General features: G+C 41.9%; 1 protein-coding gene across 4 annotated transcripts in view; it reads left to right on the top strand.

The window, feature by feature from the left end:
• The first annotated feature begins 1,216 nt into the window (after positions 1 to 1,216).
• The window catches only part of RUNDC3A (RUN domain containing 3A), a 36,967-nt gene continuing 13,528 nt past the window's right edge, over positions 1,217 to 24,655 (top strand). For all 4 annotated transcript variants that reach the window (XM_060781125.2, XM_060781123.2, XM_060781124.2 and 1 more), the window contains exons 1-5: positions 1,217 to 1,409; positions 12,888 to 13,012; positions 15,123 to 15,256; positions 21,599 to 21,684; positions 24,138 to 24,227. In XM_060781125.2, the coding sequence (XP_060637108.1) occupies positions 1,303 to 1,409; positions 12,888 to 13,012; positions 15,123 to 15,256; positions 21,599 to 21,684; positions 24,138 to 24,227 (542 nt within the window). In that variant the 5' untranslated portion in view covers positions 1,217 to 1,302. The remainder of the gene's footprint in view (positions 1,410 to 12,887; positions 13,013 to 15,122; positions 15,257 to 21,598; positions 21,685 to 24,137; positions 24,228 to 24,655) is intronic.

Below are 24,655 nucleotides of genomic sequence, written 5' to 3'. Positions count from 1 at the left end.
GGTTACTACAGGGAATACCATGGCTTTGACTATGCGGATGTTTGTTGCCAGTGTGATGTCTCTACTCTTTACTATTTTATCGAGATTGGACATTGCTCTCCTCCCAAGAAGTAAGCGTCTTCTGATTTCCTGGCCACAGTCTGCATCTGCAGTAATCTTTGCGCCCAGAAATACAAAGTCTGTCACGGCCTCCACGTTTTCTCCCTCTATTTCCCAGTTGTCAATCCTTCTTGTTGCCATAATCTTGGTTTTTTTATGTTTAGCTGCAACCCAGCTTTTGTGCTTTCTTCTTTCACCTTGATTAGAAGGCTCCTCAGCTCCTCCTCACTTTCGACCATCAGAGTGGCGTCATCTGCATATCTGAGGTTGTTAATGTTTCTTCCAGCCATTTTCACCCCAGCTTTGCATTCATCCAGCCCCGCACATCGCACGATGTGTTCTGCATACAAGTTTAAAAGGTTGGGTGAGAGGATGCAGCCTTGCCGTACGCCTTTCCCAATCTTGAACCAGTCTGTTGTTCTATGGTCAGTTCTGACTGTTGCGACTTGGTCCTTGTACAGATTCCTCAGAAGAGAGACAAGGTGGCTTGGTACGCCCATCCCACCAAGAACTTGCCACAATTTATTATGATCCACACAGTCAAAGTTTCAAGGCATTGGACATCCTTTATTGAAAGCTGCCTTCTGATGGATTGGATTATAACTCCCATACATCCCCCCACAATCAAGAATCATGGGAGTTGTAGTCTGATCCCTTTCCTCTCCCTCGATCCCTTCCTGTCTCCCCCTCCCTCCCTTTCCCAACTCCTTCCCATCACCAGCCATGACGTCACCGGCCTCCAAAGGGAGGGGGCTGCTTCCTCTTCGAGGAAGGAGGAGGGCCGGCTTTTCAATCAGCACCAAGGAGAGCTCCTCCCGGCCTGCCCTCCTCCCTCTCTCCCCCCGCCCTCCCTCCCTTTCCTGGTCCTCCTCCGACCCCGATCTCCTCTTTGGCGGCTTTCCCAGCACCCCCTTCCCTCCCCACCGCCTCCCTTGATCCCTCCAAGAAAGGGGGCTGGAGCTAATTTTAGGACGAGAGAGAGGAGGCCGATACTTCCGAGCCATCCGATCTTGGGGGAGGCTCACCCAACGCCTCGTCTTCTGGGGGAGGGCGGGAAGGAGGGGCCGGGGGAGGGGAGGGGGTGGTGGGGAGGAGGAGGAGGAGGAGGGAAGAGGGGGAGGGGGAGGGGAGGGGGAGGAGGAGGAAGAGGAAGGCAAGCGGGTGGTAGCGGCGCCCGGCCGATCCAGAAGATCCCTCCCCTGGATGGAACCCAGCTGCCTCCAGTCCACCATGGCGCTGGGGCTCTCCTCCAAGAAGGTCTCCTCCCGGAACATTGCGGTGGAGAGGAAGAACCTCATCACCGTCTGCAGGTAAGGGGTCAGCTGGGAGTCTTTGTATATATATCTATATCCTATCTATCTATCTATCTATCTATCTGAGAGGAGCTGTATCTCAGAGGGTCCACCTTAACCATTTCAAGCCATGGTTGACCATTCACACCCAGAACATCTCAGCCAGATCCATGCACATACATAACTACATACATACATATATATAGTTATGTGTAGTTATGTATGCATGGATCTGGCTGAGATGTTCTGCATATGAATGGTCAACCATGGCTTGGAATGGTGAAGGTGGACCCTCTGAGATACAGCTCCTCTCTTAAGATTAGAGGAACAAATCTGGAAGGACATCAGTATAGTATGGAAGGCTAAATATATATCTATATTATATGTATGTATTTATATATTTATGTATGTTTAGATAAAAGATCTGGCTGAACTGGGTGTCCCCGGTTCAAGGAAATGGTTAACCACGGTGAAGGTGGACCCTCTGAGATACAACTCCTCTCTTAAGATTAGAGGAACAATTGTGGAAGGACATCGGCATAGTATGGAAGGCTAGATATATATACATACATGTATGTGTGTATGTATGTATGGATCATAGATGTGGCTGTTCCCAGTTCAAGGAAATGGTTAACCACGGTGAAGGTGGACCCTCTGAGATACAACTCCTTTCTTAAGTTCAGAGAAACTATCCAGAAGGACATCAGCATAGTATGGAAGGCCATGTGTGTGTGTGTGTGTTTGTATGTTTGGATCTGGTCATGGATCTGGCTGAACTGGGCATCCCCAGTTCAAGAAAATGGTCAACAATGGCATGGCATGGTGAAGGTGAACCCTCTGAGATACAGCTCCTCTCTTAAGATTAGAGGAACAATTATGGAAGAACACTGGCATAGTATGGCAGGCCATATATATATATATATGTGTGGATCTGGTCGTGGATCTGTCTGAACTGGGTGCCCCCGGTTTAAGGAAATGGTCAACCATGCCTTGGCGTGGCAAAGGTGGACCTTCTGAGATACAGTTCCTCTCTTAAGATTAGAGAAACAATCCGGAAGGACATTGGCATAGTATGGAAGGCTAGATATATATCTATATATCTATATTATATGTATGTATTTATTTATGTATGTTTGGATAATAGAACTGGTGTCCCCAGTTCAAGGAAATGGTCAACCACAGTGAAGGTGAACCTTCAGAGATACAGCTCCTCTCTTAAGCTTAGAGAAACAATCCAGAAGGACATTGGTATAGTATGGAAGGCCACGTATATGTGTGTGTGTGTGTGTGTGTTGATCTAATGATGGATCTGTCTGAATGGTGTGCCTCCGGTTTAAGGAAATGGTCAACCATGGCTTGGCATGGCGAAGGTGGACCTTCTGAGATACAGTTCCTCTCTTAAGATTAGAGGAATAATTCTGGAATGACATCAGCATAGTATGGAAGGCCATGTGGTGTCTGTGTGTGTGTGTGTGTGTGTGTATTTATGTATGTTTGGATCTAGTCATGGATCTGGCTGAATGGATGGCCCCAGTTCAAGGAAATGGCCAACCATGGCTTGGAATGGCAAAGGTGGACCTTCTGAGATACAGCTCCTCTCTTAAGATTAGAGGAACAATTCTGGAAGGACATTGGCATAGCATGGAAGGCTATATATATGTGTGTATTAATGTATGTGTGGATCTGGTTGTGGATCTGGCTGAACTGGGTGTCCTCAGTACAAGGAAATGGTCAACCATGGCTTGGAATGGCAAAGGTGACCCTCTGAGATACGGCTCCTCTCGTAAGATTAGAGAAACAATCCGGAAGGACGTTAGTATAATATGGAAGGCTATAGATGTATTTATGTATGTTTGGATCTCATGGATCAGGCTGGATGGGTGTCCCCACTTCAAGGAAATGGTCAACCTTGGCGTGAAATGGCAAAGGTGGAACCTCTGAGATAGAGCTCCTCTCGTAAGATTAGAGAAACAATCTGGAAGGACATCAGCATAATATGGAAGGCTATTTATGTATGTTTGGATCTCATGGATCTGGCTGAATGGGTGTTCTCAGTTTAAGGAAATGGTCAACCATGGCCTGGCATGGTAAAGGTGGACTCTGAGATACAGCTCCTGTCTTAAGATACCTGTCAGGTTAGAGAAAACAATCTGGAAGGGCATTGACATAGTATGCCATTTGGAAAAAAAATAGAAGGGAGCATCAAGGTGAGATAAGGGAGCAAGCTCAAAGCTGAAAGGTGGAAGAGTGGGTAGACTCAGGCCAAAGGTAACTGGAGTCAACATGAGATGCTCTGTTGTGATCCATGTTTCAGAGAAGGCTTGGTGTAATCCACATGTGTGATACGCAAGGCCCATGGGCCGAATCCACCCTCTGTATCCTTTTCTGTGCCCCTCCTCCAGAGGCTGGATTCTAACTCCTGTATTCCTCATCATGATGGGAGCTGTAATACAATAGCATCCGGAAAGCTTCCATTTGTACTGTGTAGTCAGAATAATGGACTAGATTATACAAAACTTGTGGATATGGTGCCTGACTTTAAAATGCCCTTTAGCCTTTTCTCAGCCTCAGAGCCACATGTGCTGTTGGGTTGCGAGTCCCATTATACCCAGTCCTCATGGCATATAATCAAAAGTGATGAGAGTTGTTGTTCAGTAACACCTGAGAACCCAAACTGGGTAAAAATTAGAGTACTGACCACTATGTTATATATATAAAATTAGAGTACTGACCACAATGTTATGTGTGTGTGTGTGTGTGTATGGATTCAATGGCTCTTTGAAGGCAACCATAAGGCGGATGTGGTCCTCCATGAAAATGAGTTTGACACCCCTGGTGTAGACTATTTATTTATTGGAGCCTTCATGAGAAGTAGCTGGGAATCTCACAACCCTAAGAAATTCTCTCCCTTTGACCTCAAGGTTTTGGGGAAAGAAAGACTGGTGTATTGTCGAAAGCTTTCAAGGCTGGAATCACTGGGTTGTTGTAGGTTTTTCAGGCTATATGGCCATGTTCTAGAAGCATTCTCTCCTGACATTTCGCCTGCATCTATGGAAAGCATCCTCAGAAGTTGTGAGCATTAGGGTTAGGGTAAGTGTTAGGGTTAGAGTTAGGGTTAGGCGGATGTAGTCCTCCATGAAAATGATTTTGACACCCCTGGTGTAGACTATTTATTCATTGGAGCCTTCATGAGAAGTACCTGGGAATCTTACAACCCTAAGAAATTCTCTCCTCTTGATCCCAAGGGTTTGGGGAAAGAAAGACTGGTGTATTGTCGAAGGCTTTCATGGCTAGAATCACTGGGTTGTTGTAGGTTTTTTGGGCTATATGGCCATGTTCTAGAAGCATTCTCTCCTGACGTTTCACCTGCATCTATGGCAAGCCTCCTCAGAGGTTTGATCTCACAACCTCTGAGGATGCTTGCCATAGATGCAGGTGAAATGTCAGGAGCAAATTCTTCTAGAACATGGCCATATAGCCCTAAAAACCTACAACAACCCAAAGACTGATGGCTTCAACTCTACTCAGCTGTTAGTTCTTTCTCTTTGGGGTGAGCAGTCTTCTGAGATGGTGTAAGGTCAGTAGTGTTATAAAGCAATACAGAAGGCTGAATGGGGTAGAAAACAGGCAGGAAGAAGGTTGAATGGTATTGTCAGAGATCATTGTGAGCAATTCAACTTCTGGGCAAGGGGTGATGATGCCAATATCTGAAAGAAGAAAGGGTGATGCAGAGAGACAGGGTTAACACTTCTATTTCCCGCACTCTTTTTCTGCTGGGGAAAATTGCGATCTAAGAAGTAGCTCTATGGTGGAACCGGGGGAAATGAATGCAGACACCCTGGATGGGGAAGAGGCGAGACCTGGGAAGTGACGTCACTGGAGAGCATCTTATGAGAAGCAGAAAGGAGAGATGAGGGGAGAGGAGGAGGAGAGTGGGATCCAAGAAGCGACTAGGATGCTGTAGCACAACCACGACCCTTTCCCAACAAAAGGAACAAAGCAAGGAGCACAGCCATCAGCCAAGGCCTTCCGATTTCCAATTCTCGTTCTCCGTCCTTGCACAAGAATCACTGAAGCAAGGAGAAGAAAGTGGTTGAGCTTTAGATGGAAAGGCATTTTTGTCTGTTTATGTTTTCATGTGATAAGAAAGAAAGACAGAAAGATAGTTGTAAGAAAGGGAAGGGAAGGAATTTCCAGTCTGATAATATTAAGATGGATTCACATGAAGCTGTTTTCTGTCAGCCATTTGCAGAAGCAAATGTGAAGCAAATACTGCCTGAAATCAGTTACTGCTCTGTGCCTCCATTTTGGCTGCAGTTTGATCAGGATTTGGCTCATTGGTACAAGGCTTTCTATACCTCCAACTCAACAAGAAGCCTTGTTGTAACTAAATGGCTCATTCTGCTACAGACTCAGGGAGGCCTGCTTCTATATCCCACCTGTTTTCATTCAATAATAGGAGCATAGTGTCTAGATCTAGGGAAGTAATGCTACCCCTCTATTCTGCTCTGGTTAGACCACACCTGGAATATTGTGTCCAATTCTGGGCACCACAATTCAAGAGAGATATTGACAAGCTGGAATGTGTCCAGAGGAGGGCGACTAAAATGATCAAGGGTCTCGAGAACAAGCCCTATGAGGAGCGGCTTAAGGAGCTGGGCATGTTTAGCTTGAAGAAGAGAAGGCTAAGAGGAGATATGATAGCCATGTATAAATATGTGAGAGGAAGCCACAGGGAGGAGGGAGCAAGCTTGTTTTCTGCTTCCTTGGAGACTAGGCTTCAAACTACAAGAGAGGAGATTCCATCTGAACATGAGGAAGAACGTCCTGACTGTGAGAGCCGTTCAGCAGTGGAACTCTCTGCCCCGGAGTGTGGTGGAGGCTCCTTCTTTGGAAGCTTTTAAACAGAGGCTAGATGGCCATCTGTCAAGGGTGATTTGAATGCAATATTCTTGCTTCTTGGCAGGGGGTTGGACTGGATGGCCCATGAAGTCTCTTCCAACTCTTTGATTCTATGATTCTATGATTCTAATTTGGTCCTTATGGTCTCTCATAATCCCTGGGCTAAAATAGAAATATATAGTCGAGCAGATGAAGGCAGTCTAGAATAACTGCAAAAGGAAAAGGCTTTATTTCCTTATACAAATGGGTGTGAGTAGTCGGGAATTTCTCATAAATGACCGTTGAAGGCTGATACATATTTATAAAATTATTTTAAAAATCTGTTCATAGTGGCACTGGGATTGTGGCACAGCTGGCTGAGTGTCAGCTGCATTAAGATCACTCTGACCAAAAGGTAATGAGTTCGAAGCCAGCCCAGGTTGGAGTAGGTTTCCAACCAATTGTGTAGCCTGTTGTCGACCTTTGCAACCTGAAAGACAGTTGCATCTGTCAAGTAGGAAAATTAGGTACCACCTTAAAGTGTGGGGAGGCTAAATTAACTGATTTATGAGGCCATAAAGAAGACTCCAGCAAAGCATTCCAGCAGGGAAGCATGCGGGGAATGCGGAAGTACTTCATCAGCATCGCAGATGGACGATGAAAGCGACAGCTCCCCTGGCGGCCAGAAAAAAGTTAAATAGCCTCTGTGTATGTCTGTATATGTTTGTATGTCAAAAATTGGCATTGAATGTTTGCCATATATGTGTACACCGTAATCCGCCCTGAGTCCCCTGTGGGGTGAGAAGGACGGAATAAAAAAGCTGTAAAGAAATAAAATAAATAAATAGTGTCCAGTGGTGTCACTTGGTTTAGGATCACCCAGTGCAGTAATTCATGGTGTAACTCACGGACCTTCTCTTGCACCAGACCGTGACAGTACTACAAATAAAATGCAAAAATTAGTGTGTATTAAAAAAACCCCAACGCTAATGGAAATAACAGTGTGCTTGTTGCAAGTGCAGACAAACCATGTGATTTCAAAGTGTCCTTGTAATTGGGTAATAATGACACTCTGGCTGGAGTCCATGTGCATTAAATGTTCCACAAAGTCAATAGGCATAGAGTTTTGGCCTTGTATATATGTATATTGAGACAGTGCATGTAAACTGGGCTTTTATTTATAACTACACACACACACACACACACACACAAAGAGAGATTTGGCTGAAAATTGCATAAAAATTCACAGTCCCTTTTGTGTTACCCTTCTTTGTAAATTATTTTTATTCAATCATACAAAGAAAAACATACGAAGGTTGAATGAAAAGTAATGCCTCCAACTTCGTAACTCCTCAACAGATGGCAGTACTGGTATGTGGCAAGTACTGGCTTGTTCAGTAGACTCTCCTCTACAGTTCCATTTTGGTGGGAAGCCTTAGTATTGAATGGTTGTGTTGTTAAAATGCAAAGTATGGAACCCTGCGCAGACGGTTGGTCAATGCGACTTAAGCAACATGCGGTCATTGAATTCTTGACAGCAGAAGGTATCACCCCAAAGGGGATTCATCAGAGAATCCAAGCTGTTTATGGTGATTGTGTTGATGTGAGTACTGTGCATTGTAAGTTTAAAGATGTTGAGGTGGGAACATCTGATTGTGTGACAAACAAAGAGTTGGATGTCCTGTGACAGCAACCACCGAGTTTCACAAGCAAAAGACTGATTCAAGACAAATACCGCTAGCCATCAGTTCACACCAAAAGTATCATTTTTTCTGTAGAACATTGAAGAGACAGGTGTTTCTTAAGCGTCTGACAGCTGAGGAATCCATTCTTTCAATATAATATTTGCGGCAATCCTCATCTCAACCTCCCCAAGGACTGACTTTTAGAATGTGCATAAATACAAATGGCATGCCCTCAGAAGATCCCATCCACTATGTTTTTTTCATCCCACTGTTCTGGTTATATACCTTAAGTGCAATAGAAGTGAACCTAGAGGGGTGAAAATGCATAGGATTGCAACTGAAATCTTTGGTTATTGTGTTAAGAGCCGTTAGTCTGATCCTCCCAGAGCCCACAGATGTGACAACATTATCCACATCCATCTGATTAGAAAGAGCTATAAGCAGATCAGTCAATCATGAAGAAATGCAGGCGCTTCCGCTCCTGTCTGAATGCTTTATGATACTAGGAGCCATTATGTGTCATAAATATTGAATAAATTGGCAATGACTACAGCAGACATTATTTTTTAAAATAATCACTCTGTACTTTTAAATGGTAATGTTAACTTTTCAACACAATGAGCATGCAAATCCATTATCTGTATTCAACATCAGCACTATTTAAATTATTATTATTATTATTATTATTATTATTATTATTTATTTATTTGTACCCCGCTAGCATCTCCCGAAGGACTTGATGCTGCTTACAAAGGCCAAGGCCTCAATACACAACATAACAATACACTTAAAGCAAATTAAAAACAGTTAAAGCATCATTAAACAACAAGAACCACAACCAATAAACAATACATCAAACAAGATAAAAACTGGGCCGGGCCAGAGTGAGGGGTACAAGATTAAAAAGTGCTGATGTGGCAGGTGATATGTAAGGATTATAAGGCAGTGCAATGTGCAGTGTGCGGCAATCTCAATTCTAATAAAATGCATCTGGGACTTGGTATTGGAGATTTCCTAATCGGGAAAGGCACATCGGAACAGCCAGGTCTTCAAGTTCTTTCTGAAGACTGCCAATGTAGGGGCCTGTCTAAGATCCTTGGGGAGAGTGTTCCAGAGATGGGGGCTACCACAGAAAAGGCCCTGTCTTGTGTCCCCACCAAACGTGCTTGCGACGCCGGCGGGATCATGAGCAGGGCCTCTCCAGATGAGCACAGTGAACGCATGGGTTCGTAGACGGAGATGCGGTCACGCAGGTAGGCTGGTCCCAAACCATTCAGGGCTTTGTAGGTAAGCACCTGCACCTTAAATTGGGCTCGGAAGATAAATGGCAGCCAGTGGAGCTCCTTGAACAGGAGGGAAATGGAAAATATTAATTCATAAGTAAACATAGGTAAAGGTAAGGTAGGTAAAAGTTTTCCCCTGACATTAAGTCCAGTCGTAGCCAACTCTGAGGGTTGGTGCTCATCTCCATTTCTAAGCCGAAGAGTCAGCGTTGTCCGCCTCCAAGGTCGGCCGGCAATTGCCTTCGGGCAATTAGGTTAAAGGATAATTGATAATGTTTGACTATGGCTTGGAAGTGGATTTGGATAAGTTAAGCAGAGTACTCAATAGTATATGGCTAGATAAATAACTGGTAATAGCTCAATGGACTGCAAATATATTGTTTTAATTTTTATATCTTAATGTTTATGCTTTCTAACTGTTATAATTGCTGTTTTGTATTTTATGATGCGGCATCGAATTGTTACCAATTGGAAGCCCCCTAGGGCAGGGTAAAAATGTTCAAAATAAAATAAAATAAAATAAATATAATGAATTCTTGTCCCAGCATTAAATGTTTGCCGAATATATGCTGAGCTACGCCCTGAGTCCCTTTCGGGGTGAGAAGGGCGGAATGTAAATGTCTTAAATAAAATAAATGGAGCGCCGTTAGTAAAGTAAACATATATAGTTAAATAAACATATACATATAAAATTACAAATATAATTATTCTACTATATTATTGATTGAAATATTGAAAAAGTGAAGGAGGAGAACCTCCACTAACTGATTATATATTAGCTGTTATTCAGTCAGATATCAGAGTTAATTAAGACTTTCTAACAATACCAAGTAATTAGTTACACTGCAATTTTTACCAAGTAACTTACTACATTCCTCCTTTTTCTTTACTTTTAAAAGTCCTCATAAAGCTTGGAAAATTCTGCTTGAAATGCCTCTGAAAAAGGAAATGTATAAAAGAACTAGACAGTGTTGCTTGGTGTCATAAAAATTTTCATTTTGTGCCATTTTTAACTCATTAGATTATATTTGAAATGTGGCTTCATTCCAGATCTGTTCCTTCAATTCCAAAACAAAGAAAGGTAAAAAAAAAATATCGGTAGTGCACAGTTTTGAACTCATTTATTCCAAACTCTGGATCTTACCCATTATTATAATTGTATTATAATATATCATCATCATGTGTTACTGTGTCTTTTTAAAAAATGGCCTTGATCCTATTGTTAACCCAACTACAATAGATCCTTTGAACACAGTAGAGCTTGTTTTTGAAGAAGCATTCATAGAACGGTGCTGTTAGTGTTTACATAATGCTCCAACAGTGTTCAAAGTGGTTTGTATTCATCATTTCGGCAAGGGTTACTACATTGTGTGGGGGTAAAATTTGAAACGCATGCATGAAACACAGGACAATTATCCCTCTAGGTGTCTTTTTTATGTTTCAGTTGAATAGCTAGAAAATAGATTTTCTTTCTGAAATTAAATCTGAGCTTAAAAATGAACAGCCTGTAAATCCTATTGGTTTCACCTAAGAGTATCTAGTCAATTTTATGTTGGAAATAGCAACCTTCACAATCCACCACTACTTATTTGTTATGTATATAATTGCTTACTGTATTATATGTGTGTGTTGGACTCAAGGCGGCTTACAATTCTGGCAAAAATCAATGCCTGCAAAAACCAGTACTAACCATTAAAATTAAACAGTTAAAATTATTAACATTAAGCAATCATAAACATACATCAGTATAGGTAAAGGTTTTCCTCTGACTCTGGGGGTTGGTGCTCATCTTCATTTCTAAACCGAAGAGCCGGTATTGTAGACCCCTCTAAGATCTTGTGGCCAGCATGACTGCATGGAGCACCATTACCTTCCCGCCTGAGCGGTACCTATTGATCTACTCACATTTGCATGTTTTCGAACTGCTAGGTTGGCAGAAGCTGGGGCTGACAACGGAAGCTCACGCCATTCCCTGGATTCAAACCTGCGAACTTTTGGTCAAGAAGTTCAGCAGCTTAGCAGTTTATCCCACTGTGCCACTGGGGGCTCCCTATACATCAGCATACAAAATTTAAAAATCATATAAAGTGCATAGTTCCATTTGTCCATAACCCTGTTCATAATAGTTAATCCAGACCATGTTGAAACCATAGAAACGTATTCTTTGTACACTTGTGCACAGATCCAAGTCTTCAGTTTTTTCCTAAAACCTAGAAGGGATGAGGCCTGCCTGATGTCACTGGGGAGGGAGTACCACAGCCGAGGAGGCCACCACATATAAGGCCCTGTCTCTCGTCCCTACCAGTCACACTTGCGAAGAAGGTGGGATCAAGAGCAGGGCCTCCCCAGAAGATCTTAAAGTTCTAACGTTGTGTCCTGCTTTGGACTGTAGGGAAAGGCAGGCAATAAATCATCATCATCTGTTCCCTCAATGCCAAAACAAAACAAAAGAAGGTTCCGGCCCAAGTTACCTATCTGACCGCATCTCTGCCTATGAACCCACCAGGGCTTTGAGGTCTTCCGGGAGGCCCTACTCTCGATCCCGCCTGCTTCTCAAGCACGGTTGGCAGGGACGAGAGATAGGGCCTTCTTGATGGTGGCCCCTCGGCTGTGGAACGCCCTTCCCACGGACATTAGGCTAGCACCATCTCTAATGGTATTCCGTAAAAAAGTTAAGACCTGGTTGTTTGAGCAGGCGTTCGAATAACTAGTGCAATAATTGGTAATGAACATAGGAATGGAAAATGGTTGACGAGTTTGGATTATGTTTTTGTGGATGAGATGATAGTGATTAGTTATTGTAATAAGTGTTTATTAATTGTGTGCTGCGCGGGATTGTTAACTGTTTTATATCTGACATTGAATTTCTGCTGTTTTTGTTGGTTGTGAACCGCTGTGAGTCGCCTTCGGGCTGAGAACAGCAATATACAAGTAAAGTAAAGTAAATAAATAAATAAATAAATACATAAATCATCATCATCTCTTGTTGGTGTCACAATTAGATTTAAGCACAAGCCTCAATCTAAGGAAGTTTAGAACTGGATATAACTGAGAACGCACCTTCTTGATTTTCCCAGCCACATTCACTAATCCAGTATAGCATAATTTGATAGAAAAGAAATCCATCTACTTCTATCTATTTTCATTTTCTGGCAAACCAACTGCAGGCCAGCTGGTGTTGTGGGTGTCAGAGGCATGATGGAGTGCAGGCTGCCTGTTGGAATCATAGGCATGAAACCAGGCAGAAATGCAGGAGAAAGAAAAGAAAATGGTTTCAGAGAGATTGCCTCTGGTTTGCAGAAGAAATCAGTATGGTATCTGCTGGTAGTGGTGTGGTTATAATGCATCCATCTGTTAGTATCAGAGATGTCATTCCAACCAAGAATGAAGGCTAAGAGATCACTTTGTATATTCCAGAACAGAAACTGCTATGATCTGCTTCAAATGAAATCAGCTAAAACGCTTATGCCATTCCAGAAGCAAAAAGGGACAGTGTTGCTCTTATGCAAATATTTCTGTAAAGAATTAGAGATACCGCTAGTTGTCATCCAGATCAAGACATAGAGAGATGAGCCAACTAGTGAAAAATCAGGTCCCTTCCTGTTTATCTCTCATTCAAACCTAGTTATATTTTTGTCTACGTGCAGATTCTCCGTGAAGACGCTGCTGGAAAAATATACCATAGAACCAATTGATGACTCATCGGAGGAGTTTGTGAACTTCGCAGCCATCTTAGAGCACATTCTCAGCCATCGTTTTAAGGGGGAACATGGTAAGTCTTCAACTGATGGGTGAGATTTCCCCTGAGGGGGTGTGTGTAGTCATTAATATAGAGCAAGGGTCCTCAAACTTTTTAAACAGAGGGCCAGGTCACAGACCCTCAAACTGTTGGAGGGCCAGATTATAATTTGAAAAAAAAAAAAGAATTAATTCCTATGCACACTGCACATATCTTATTTGTAGTGCAAAAAAACACTTAAAACAATACAATAATTAAAATGAAGAGCAATTTTAACAAATATAAACATATTAGTATTTCAGTGGGAAGTGTGGGCCTGGTTTTGGTTGATGAGATAGCACTGTTGTTGTTGCTGCTGTTGTGTGCTTTCAAATAGTTTCAGACTTAGGTTGACCCTGAGCGAGGGCCAGGTACATGACCTTGGAGGGCCATATCCGCCCCCGGGCCTTAATTTGAGGGCCCCTGGTCTAGAGTGTCACTATATAAAGTTATAAACTACTGCAACGCTCTCTACGTGGGGTTGCCTTTGAAGACTGCTCGGAAGCTTCAAATGGTCCAGCGCTCGGCAGCCACGTTGCTAACAGGAGTGGCATTTAGGGAGCATACTACTCTGTTGCGCCAGCGCCACTGGCTGCCAATTTGCGACCGGGCACAATTCAAAGTGCTGGCTTTAGCCTATAAAGCCCTAAACGGTTCTGGCCCTACTTACCTCTCGGAACGCATATCCTCCTATGAACCAACTAGGACACTAAGATCATCTGAGGAGGCCCTGCTCTCTGTCCTGCCTGCATCACAGGCGCGCTTGGCAGGGACGAGAGACAGGGCCTTCTCAGTGGTGGCCCCTCGGCTGTGGAACGCCCTACCTGCAGATATCAGATTGGCCCCCTCCCTGCTGGCATTTCGGAGGAAAGTGAAGACCTTGGTTTTTGAACAAGCATTTGATTAAACAGTGTAATTGAACATAGGAATACGGAATAATGGATGACGAGACTGGATTCCGATTTTACTGTTGAGGCGCTAATGATTATTATACTGATGTTAATGAATTATGTTATAATTGTTTTTAATTGCCCTATACTTGTTTTGTGATGTTTTGTATTGATGTTGTTCACTGCTTTGAGTCGCCTGAGGGCTGAGAAAAGCGGTGTAGAAATAAAGTAAATAATAATAATAATAAATATATAAAGTTGCAATTCCATACAAGAGCTTTCAGAGCTCCAATCTAGAGCTCGGTTCTATGTGACAGCTATCTCCAAGCTTGAAACAGATCCTTATCTCCAATTGCTGATTAGAAATTCCTACTATTCAGAGTGCTTTAGACTATAAACGGGGCATAGCAACAAGTAGGAAGCATATGGAGTTCAGCTTTCATCAAAACATGCTTTTCTATAATTAATTTTGAACAAATGCAAAGGAATTCGGTCCTTGAATGTAATCTTTCTCTACATAATGTTGGATTTCAATCTCATTTTATGTAGTTCGGATCACTACATAAATCAGAGGTCCTCAAACTTTTTAAGCTGAGGGCTGGTTCACGGTCCCACAGGTTGTTGGGGGCCTGACTACAGTTTGAAAAAACCATTAAGCAATCTCTATGCACACTGCACATATTTCTAATGCAAAAAAATCCATTAAAAACAATACAATATTTAAAATGAAGTTTATGGGGACCAGTTTATGGGGATACCAAACCACCTTGACTGTCTCCTGAGGAATCTGTATAAGGACCAAGTAGCAACAGTAAGTACTGACCATGGAACAACAGACTGGTTCAAGATTGGGAAAGGCGTACAGCAGGGTTGTATACTCTCACCCCACCTATTCAACTTGTATGCAGAACACATCATGTGATGTGTGGGGCTTGACGAATGCAAGGTTGGAGTTAAAATTGCTGGAAGAAACATTAACCTTAGATATGCAGATGATACTACTTTGATGGCCGAAAGTGAGGAAGAGCTGAGGAGCCTTCTAATCAAGGTGAAAGAAGAAACATTTCGATCCAGCCCGTATTGCTTTCTCCAAACTCTTTGCCCAGTAGATGGATTGTTCTGATAGTACTAACCATAGCCATCCAGTATTATGGCTGATAAACTCTGGTTCTACTCTTCATAGCCAATCATAGTTATTCCTCCTTTTTCTTCAGGTCCAGTCAGTTGGTTCAGCTCTGACGGGCAACGTGGCTTCTGGGATTACATCCGTCTGGCCTGCAGCAAGGTTCCGAATAACTGTGTCAGTAGTATTGAAAACATGGAAAACATCAGCACTTCCAGAGCCAAGGTTAGAGCAATACCTGTCATGGCCAGCCTTGCCACTGTCCAATTTTCAGGTGCTGAATTAAGATTCCTCTGCCAGACTGATTTTCTTGGTCATGGAATAACCGGTTAAGGGTGTATTATTAGCAGGCTAAAAGTGTATTATGAAATCTGAAGAAAAATGTATCCTCTGTTTGTTTATACTGAACATAATTCTATAAGTATCACATTCGGGAGATTAAAATGTCATTTTACTCTCTGTGTTAGCTCATTGGCGTATGAATACACAAAAATATTAAGGACTGCACTACAAGTTATAATTTCTTCTAAGGCCCTATCTGTGCTGCCATATAAAATCCAGATTATCTGCTTTGGACTGGATCATATGACAGTGTAGACTCAGATTATCCAGTTCAAAGCCCCCGGTGGTGCAGTGGGTTAAACCCTTGTGCGGGCAGGACTGAAAACCGACAAGTCGCAGGTTCGAATCCGGGGAGAGGCGGATGAGCTCCTTCTATCAGCTCCAGCTCCTCATGCGGGGACATGAGAGAAGCCTCCCATAAGGATGATAAAACATCAAATCATCCAGGCGTCCCCTGTGCAACGTCCTTGCAGACGGCCAATTCTCTCACACCAGAAGCGACTTGCAGTCGCTCCTGACACGACAAAAAAAAAAATCTGGATTATATGGCAGTCTAGAAGGGGCCTGAGTCAGAGTAGATCTCCAGGTGCTTTTAGCCTATAACTACCCTCATACCACAAAGTGAGTTGAAACAGACATGATTCTTCCACCCCAATATATTTAAGACTAGCTGTTACTGTGGCCAACCTTCCCTCCCTCTTCCTCTCCTCCTTTATTTCACCTTCCATTTTTTCTTTCATTCTCTCCTTCCTTCCTTGTCTTCCTCTTCCCTTCCTTCCCCCCTTTTCTTTCTCTTCCTCTTTCTCCCCTTTCTTCCTTCTCTACCTATTCTTGGACTGCAACTCCTAGCATTCCTCCTGATCTATCTATCTACCTACCTACCTATCTACCTATCTATCTATCTATCTATCTATCTATCTATCTATCTATCTATCTTATCTACCTGGAGGATTGCTGAGAGTTGCAGTCCAGGAATAGGAAATTGGAAATATGCAAGGATTAGGATGCTCTCAAAGAAATCCAAGGACAAGAAAGCTTGGAGCTTGGAAGCAGTGCATTTGGATCCTCCTCCTCTTCTAAAGGGCCAAATCTAGGGGATATTAGGAGCTATAGTCCGGAAGAGAGTGTGGATAAGCTATTGTGTGTTTTGTCTGCCAGGGGGAGTTGTTTTTGCACATGCGCTGTAGCATCTTTTTGCTTTTTTGGCTTTTAAAGTCCCTTCCGTTGTGTTTTTCAGTGTTTTCATGAGTGATGATCTCTTGTTGGCCTGATAGGTGTGTTGTGTCTGAACTTGGTGTCAATTTCTCCAATGGTTTTTGAGTTATGTTAATCCCACAAACAAACATTAGATTTCTATTTATATAGAAGAGTGAAAGTTCTTTGTCTCATTCCTGTCTGTCTAAGGGTCCACCCACACAATAGAATTTATGCAATTGCATACTATTAACTGCTATGACTCAATGCTGTGGAATCATGGGAGTTGTAGCTTCATAAGGCCTTTCTAATGTGAATCCCACAAACAAAGATTACTTTTTTATTTATATAGAAGAGTGAAATTTCTTTGTCTTATTCCTATCTATCTAAGGATCCACCTATACCATAGAATTTATGCAGTTGCATACCATTAACTTCTATGACTCAATGCTGTGGAATCATGGGAGTTGTAGCTTCATAAGGCCTTTCTAGGGCCTTCCTTGCCAAAGAGTTGCTTCACCAAACTATAACTCTCATGATTCCAGAGCCTCAAGCCAACCAGTGTCAATCTGCATGGATTCTACAATGTAAATCTCAATGCTCCAAGACGACAAAACCTAGTCTTCTCCAATAGTCAAATCTGATTTTTTTTCTATAGTATTCTTAAACTTTGGCATAGTATAGTATTCTTAAACTTTGGCATGTTAGGACATTAACAGGAGAACAAGTTCCGGCTTCATACTAATATTTATTTTAGCAACACAGCACAGATAAATATTAAATACACTGTCCTCAACATCACAGTTTATGTAGACTTTGAATCAGCCTAAGCATATTCTTAACAAATTTATACTAGCACTAGAATTATATATCAAAGTGTTGTACTCTCCCTCCTAGTGGCTCCGTATAATCTTATTTCTATAGTGACATGTTGTTGGGTATAGATTACATTCTCCATTAAGAAAAGAATATCTAACTGCACATAGGAGTTTGGGTTATCAGCAATTGCTTGGCAACAGAGGTGGACCAATTTCCTGAGAGCAAAATCTGATACTTTGCTGCTCAGAAAGCATCTATTTTATACCCTCTCCAGCCTTTGTTTAGCCAATCAGCTGGAAAATCTAAAATCCTTCCCCAGTAATCTTATGTAATCTGAAATAGGGATCTGTCTTAATGTAATAACAGCCATTTTACCTGTCCCAGACAGTGTATACAACAAAATTTATTCTCTTTCAAACTTACCTTTTATTGAGTACATTGTGTATGAACCCACTCGATCTCTTCAATCATCTGGAGAGGCCCTGCTTTCGCTCCCGCCCCCTTCGCATGCGCGATTGGTGGGGACAAGGGAGAGGGCCATCTCTGTGGTGGCCCCCTGACTCTGGAACTCACTTCCTGAGGATATCAGGCAAGCCCCACATTGGCAGTCTTTAGGAGGAGCCTGAAAACGTGGCTGTTCCAGTGTGCCTTCCCTGAGTAAGCAAAATGTCCTCAGAAGCACTTTAACTACTCGTTGGGTTGCTGTCCCTTCATTTCTTTTAAAACCCTCCTATCAGATACATCTTTCCTCTGTTCATGCCCAACATTTATTTTTTTTAAATTTTAAATTATTACATTTGGCCTGGCCATAGGTTTTTTAAATCCTTGTGTGTTACTGTTTACATGTGAATTATATTAATTGTATTGTTTTTGCTTATGGTTTTTTTTTGTTCTATTGATGTGTTGGCTTGGCCTCATGTAAGCTGCTCCGAGTCCCCTTGGGGAGATGGTGGCAGGGTATAAATAAAGTATTATTATTATTATTATTATAGAATAACAATAGAGTTAGAAGAGATCACATGGGTTATCTAGTCCAACACCCTGCTTCCTAACTGTGAGAGTTGTTCAGCAGTGGAACTCTCTGCCCCAGACTGTGGTGGAGGCTCCTTCTTTGGAGGCTTTTAAACTGAGGCTGTATGGCCATCTGTTGGGGGTGCTTTGAATGGGATTTTCCTGTTTCTTGGCAGGGGGTTGGACTGGATGGCTCACAAGGTCTCTTCCAACTCAATGATACCATGATTCTATTCAGCTGTGTGGAATGTGTCCAGAGGAAGGCAACTAAAATGATCAAGGGTCTGGAGAACAAGCTCTATGAGGAGCGGCTTAAGGAGCTGGGCATGTTTAGCCTGAAGAAGAGAAGGCTGAGAGGAGATATGATAGCCATGCATAAATATTTGAGAGGAAGTCACAGGGAGGAGGGAGCAAGCTTGTTTTCTGCTTCCCTGGAGACTAGGATGCAGAACAGTGGCTTCAAACTACAAGAAAGGAGATTCCATCTGAACATGATGAAAAACTTCCTGACTGTGAGAGCTGTTCAGCAGTGGAACTCTCTGCCCTGGAGTGTGGTGGAGGCTTCTTCTTTGGAAGCATTTAAACAGAAGCTGTATGGTCATCTGTCGAGGGTGCTTTGAATGCAATATTCCTGCTTCTTGGCAGGGGGTTGGACTGAATGGCCCATGAGGTCTCTTCCAACTCTTTGATTATATGATTCTAAGGGGTCTAGGTAATATGGACATGGGCATCTTTAAGAAATTCAGACCAAAAACCCAGCCAGCAATCCTGCAATGTCATGAACAACTTGAACAACGATTGCTTCCTCATTGGTGGAATAAATCTTTGTAGCCTCACTTCCATTTTATAGACACCTGAATTTAAAGTAAGCTCCCCATTGCGTTTGTGCTCAAGTCACACATTTCTTTCTAATCTTGAGGCAAATCCTATCTGTGAGCTTTGTGTCAAAACATAGTTGATGGACTGCACCGATCATAGGTACTGTATTTTCCGGCATATAAGACTACTTTTTAACCCAAGAAAATCTTTGTAAAAGGCAGAGGTTGTCTTATACGCGAGAGTCGTCTAATAGAGCGGGTGCTGAAACTTCCAATCCGGATGGGAGAATCTGTGGTTGCTGCATATGGTGGGGGTGGAGGGTTGGCTCAAAAATAGCAGTAGTCGCGTCCCTGCCATATGCAGCAACTGTATGAAAGCATTAAGGGTGACGCTGTACAAGTATGGTAAAAGAAAATCCATTCATCAGGATTCGTGGACTTAATGTGGTCCCGATGGTGAGGTGAAAGGGCGCCTCACTGGGAAGGTGTAAGTGAAGGGCGGAGCAAGCTGCAAGCATCCGGGGCGCCCGGAGTATGGAAAAAAGAGATAGAGTGGCTCTGGGCCCAGAAAAAAACACCTCTTTTACCTGTCTGACCCGCCCTTGTATCCTATTATCGTACCTCCTCCTCTGCCTCTCAGATCTCGCTCCTGAAGACTGCAGGTGCGCATGTGCAAGATCTGAGAGGCAGAGAAGGAGGTACAGTAATAGGAAAATTACTATATTGAAATCATATCTGATGCTTTTAAAATTTTTATTTGGTGTGTGTTGGAAGAGGGGTAGTCTTATATGGCGAGTATATCCCAAACTCTATATTTTAACTAGAAAAGTTGGGGGTCGTCTTATATGCCCGGTCGTTTTATATGCCAGAAGATACGGTAATTTCCTGTCTTTTCCATTGTAATTTGGGAAGAAAATGTATTCTAGCCATTAGGAAAATTCTCACACATTGTCTTACTTGTTTTCATGAAACACCAGTGCCTACAAACAAAATAAATATTGGCCACTTGTTATAAAGCAAAATGCAAGCATCAGAGGATGGGCTCCTGTCTAAAGGAAAATTGCATTGCTTTAATGAAATCTCATCTGTCACTCATACAGGGAATAAAGATGATAGAAAACATCAGTAATGCACTAGATTGTAAGATTAACATTGATGAAAGAGATTTTTTTTAATCTCCAAAAATATGGCACTGAATATCAAGACCCGTTTTAATATAATCATGTAGAATGAACCATTTAAACATCTAAACATCTAAATAAATTTAATTATAGGAAACTAGAGAAGATAATCAAGGCAGATTTGGATTGAGAGCTTAACTTTAAGCTGTCCTGATTAATAATCGTCAAAACAGTCAAAACAAATAATATATGGCCTAAATCCTGTTGGTTAGTCCCAACTAAAGTAGGCCCATTGGATCGACTTCAACACAGAAGGAAATCCAATTGATTCTCTGGGTGTGCTTTCATGGGGAATACCAGTAGGATTTAGGCCGGTATTATTCATGCTTAATTAAATTTATAGCATCTATAAAACAGTTCTATTGTTAGTGGGGTTCAAAATGCTCTTTGATTGTTGGTGAACTATACATCCCAGCAACTACAACTCCCAAATGTCAAGGTTTATTTCCCCCCAAACTCCACCAGTGTTCACATTTGGGCATATTGAGTATTTGTGCCAAGTTTGGTCCAGATCCATCATTGTTTGAGTCCACAGTGCTCTCTGGATGTAGGTGAACTACAACTTCAAAACTCAAGGTCAATGCCTACCAAACCCTTCCAGTATTTTCTGTTGGCCATGGGAGTTCTGAGTGCTAAGTTTGGTTCAATTCCATTGTTGTTGGAGTTCAAAATGCTCTTTGATTGTAGGTGAACTATAAATCCCAGCAACTACAACTCCTAAATGACAAAAGCAATCCCCCTCAACCCCACTAGTATTCAAACTCGGGTGTATCGGGTATTTGTGCCAAATTTGGTCCAGTTAGTGAAAATACAGCAGATATTTACATGACAATTGATAACGGTAGCAAAATTACAGTTATGAAGTAGCAATAAATATGATTTCATGTTTGGGGTGTCACCACAACGTAAGAAACTGTATTAAGGGGTCATGGCATTAAGAAGGTTGAGAAACACTGATCTAGACACTATACTCCTGTTTAAAATCCCACATTATGTGCTTTGAACTGGAATATATGGCAGTGTGGACGGAGATAACCCAGTTCAAAGCACATCTTGTGGGATTTTCTGCCTTGATATTCTGGGTTATATGTCTGTGTGGAAGAGCCCCTAGACCCATGTTGAAGCGATTATAGGCTTTTCACAAACTTTCACTATTGTTATCAGTTGCCTTTCTGCCTGTCCTAATAACGTTTATGTTTTAGGGACGGGCATGGATCCGTGTGGCATTGATGGAGAAGCGCATGTCTGAGTATATTGCAACAGCTCTACGGGACACCAGAACCACCAGGTGAGAGCCTCCAAGGCTTACATCAAAATGAATTGTTGCTACAATACGTTTATTTTCCATAGCATTTGCTTCTCTGTGAACAATGGTCAATGTATTTTTTCAACTTTATTTTGTACTGATTTGAAAAAAGGTTTAACATCCAGTCTGAACAGCTGCTATGTGTGTAATACGCATCCTTCACTCCATGGAGGCAAATATATTGATCGGACCCTAGGATGCACTTGAATTGTACGAAATGCCCTCTGCCTTTACAAAGCTGGGTCAGTTTTTTCAAGCTGACTTGCAAGTTTTTCCTTTGGCTTTATTTTAACGAATTTGTCTCAGCCCAACGTTATGTCCTACAGGTCACTTTGGCTTGTTCAGAATAATAATAATAATAATAATAATATTAAAAAACTCAAAAATTACAACAGCAAAACAACAGAGGGGAAACAAACAGGCACATAAAATCACTCTCAACAAAAGATTCCCCCCAGGCACTTCCAAGCCATTGAATGCAAATCAAGGTGATCAGCTGAAACATTCACACCTAGCCCCAGCAGAAAAAAGTCCTTTGTCTCACCCTGGTCATTCCACAGACATATAAACCCATTTTTCCTACTTCCAACAGACCTCACTACCTCTGAGAATGCTTGCCATAGATGCAGGCGAAACGTCAGGAGAAATATTTCCTCCAGAACATGGCCATATAGCCCGGAAAAACCTACAACAACCCAGTGATTCCGGCCATGAATGCCTTCGACAATATAATAATAATACTTTATTTATACCCCTCCACCATCTCACCAAGGGAACTCAGAGCGGCTTACATGAGGCCAAGCCCAACAACACATCAGTGAAACAACAAAGCAGTAAGCAAATAAAACAATACACTTAATATAACTCACATATAAGCAATAACACACAAAATTTAAAACCTTATGGCCGGGCCAGATGTAATAAATTAAAAATTTTAAAATACGAGTCCAATTGCAAGGTAAACTTCACACCTTATATTTTGACCATTAGGTGCAAAAATAATCTCATATTTAGCCTTTTCTAATTATGAATTTATTTTGGGCTGTCTCTGTAACCCAGAATCTAGAAATGTTACTTTCGGGATTCTAATTCCCACATTCCTCAGTGATGTTCTTGGTGTTGTATTCCAAAACACTCAAAACACATATACACAGACTGGGCCACAGCAACGCATGGCAGGGGATTGCTAGTATCTATATAAATAAAAATGTTATGTTCGTTTGTGGGCGAATTGACACCAAATTTGGCCACAATACACCTATCAGGCCAACAAGTGACCATCACTCATAAAAACACTGAAAAATACAGCAGAAGAGACTTAAAAAGCCCCCCCCCCCTCAAAGAAATACATTATAACGCATGCACAAAACCACATTTATTTTTTTTATTTATTTGCAGTATTTATATTCCGCCCTTCTCACCCCGCAGGGGACTCAGGGCAGATTACAATGTACACATATATGGCAAACATTCAATGCCAAAGACACACAACAGATATAGACCAACGGTCAGAGGCTATTTAACTTTTCTGGCCACCAGGGGAGCTGTCGCTTTCATCGTCCATCTGCAACACTGATGAAGTACTTCCTCGTTCCCCGCATGTTTTTGCTGAAGTGCTTTGCTGGAGGCTTTTTTATGGCCTCGTAAATTAGTTAAATTAGCCTCTCCACACATAGGTGGTACCTAATTTTCCTACTTCACAGATGCAACTGTCTTTCGGGTTGCAAAGGTCGACAACAAGGTACACAATTGGTTGGAAGCTCACTCCAACCCGGGCTGGCTTCAAACTCATGACTTTATGGTCAGAAGTGATCTTAATGCAGCTGACACTCAGACAGCTGTGTATATATTTGTGTCATATATATATATTTGTGTCATATACAGAAATATATATACACACATACACATATATATATATACACACACAAAACACATATACACAGACTGGACCACAGCAACGCATGGCAGGGGACAACTAGTTCAATATAAATGGTTTCATTAACCACACTCCAATCTATTGCAGTACTGATGTTCTCTGACATCTTTATTCCCTGTGTAAGTGATATATGAGACATCATTAAAACAATTCTTTTGCCCTGTAGACAAGAGCCCAGCCATGGGAAACATAACTTGAAAAAATATCTCCCCAGAAATGTTTGTAGGCCTTCCTCCAATGCAATTCTAGCTGCAAACTGAATTTTGGGGCTCAACGTAAATAGAAAAAAAATCCTAACAATTTCATTATCTCTGTCAGTGTGTAAGCCCAAAGTGTTTCTTGGTAATTACAACAAAACGTCAATGTTTTTGTGAAAAATATTTGTGACAGCAGAACTATGGAAGCCAGATTGCCCCAAGGAGAAAGAGCACTTCTCTCTCCCCCTACAACTACTCCCTCTCCATTTAACCAACAAATTGCTTTTTCTCTCCCATCACAGGAGATTTTATGATGATGGGGCAATAATGTTGAGAGAAGAATCTACGGTCCTCACGGGGATGCTGATTGGACTCAGTGCCATTGACTTCAGGTACGTTCACTTTTCCAACTCACTTCTGAGAATACAATTGCTGAAAGTAATTTTCCAAAAATCTATCTACTGAGAAGCAATGATGTCCTTAATTTAAAAGTTCATTGCCCACATTTTTGTGTGCCTTCAAGTGGTTTCTCACTTACAGCCATCCAAAGGTGAACTTACCTTGGTGTTTCCTTGGCAACATTTATTCAGAGGAGATATGCCATTGCTTTCTTTTGATACTAAGAGAGTGTGTCTAGACCAAAGTCACCCAATGGATTTCCATGGCTAAGTGGGAACAGTAGGGCCCTTCCACACAACCATATAATCCAGAATCTTAAATCAGAAAATCCCACAATATCTGCTTTGAACTGGGTTATCTGAGTCCACACTGCCATATATTCCAGTGTGGTATTCAGCTGTGTAGTAGGGGCTTCAGAGGT

This window comes from Anolis sagrei, chromosome 6, assembly GCF_037176765.1.
Source record: "Anolis sagrei isolate rAnoSag1 chromosome 6, rAnoSag1.mat, whole genome shotgun sequence".
Lineage (NCBI taxonomy): Eukaryota > Metazoa > Chordata > Lepidosauria > Squamata > Dactyloidae > Anolis > Anolis sagrei.
The sequence above is the reverse complement of the archived record's forward strand: the minus strand, read 5'-3'. Positions and strand labels throughout refer to the sequence as shown.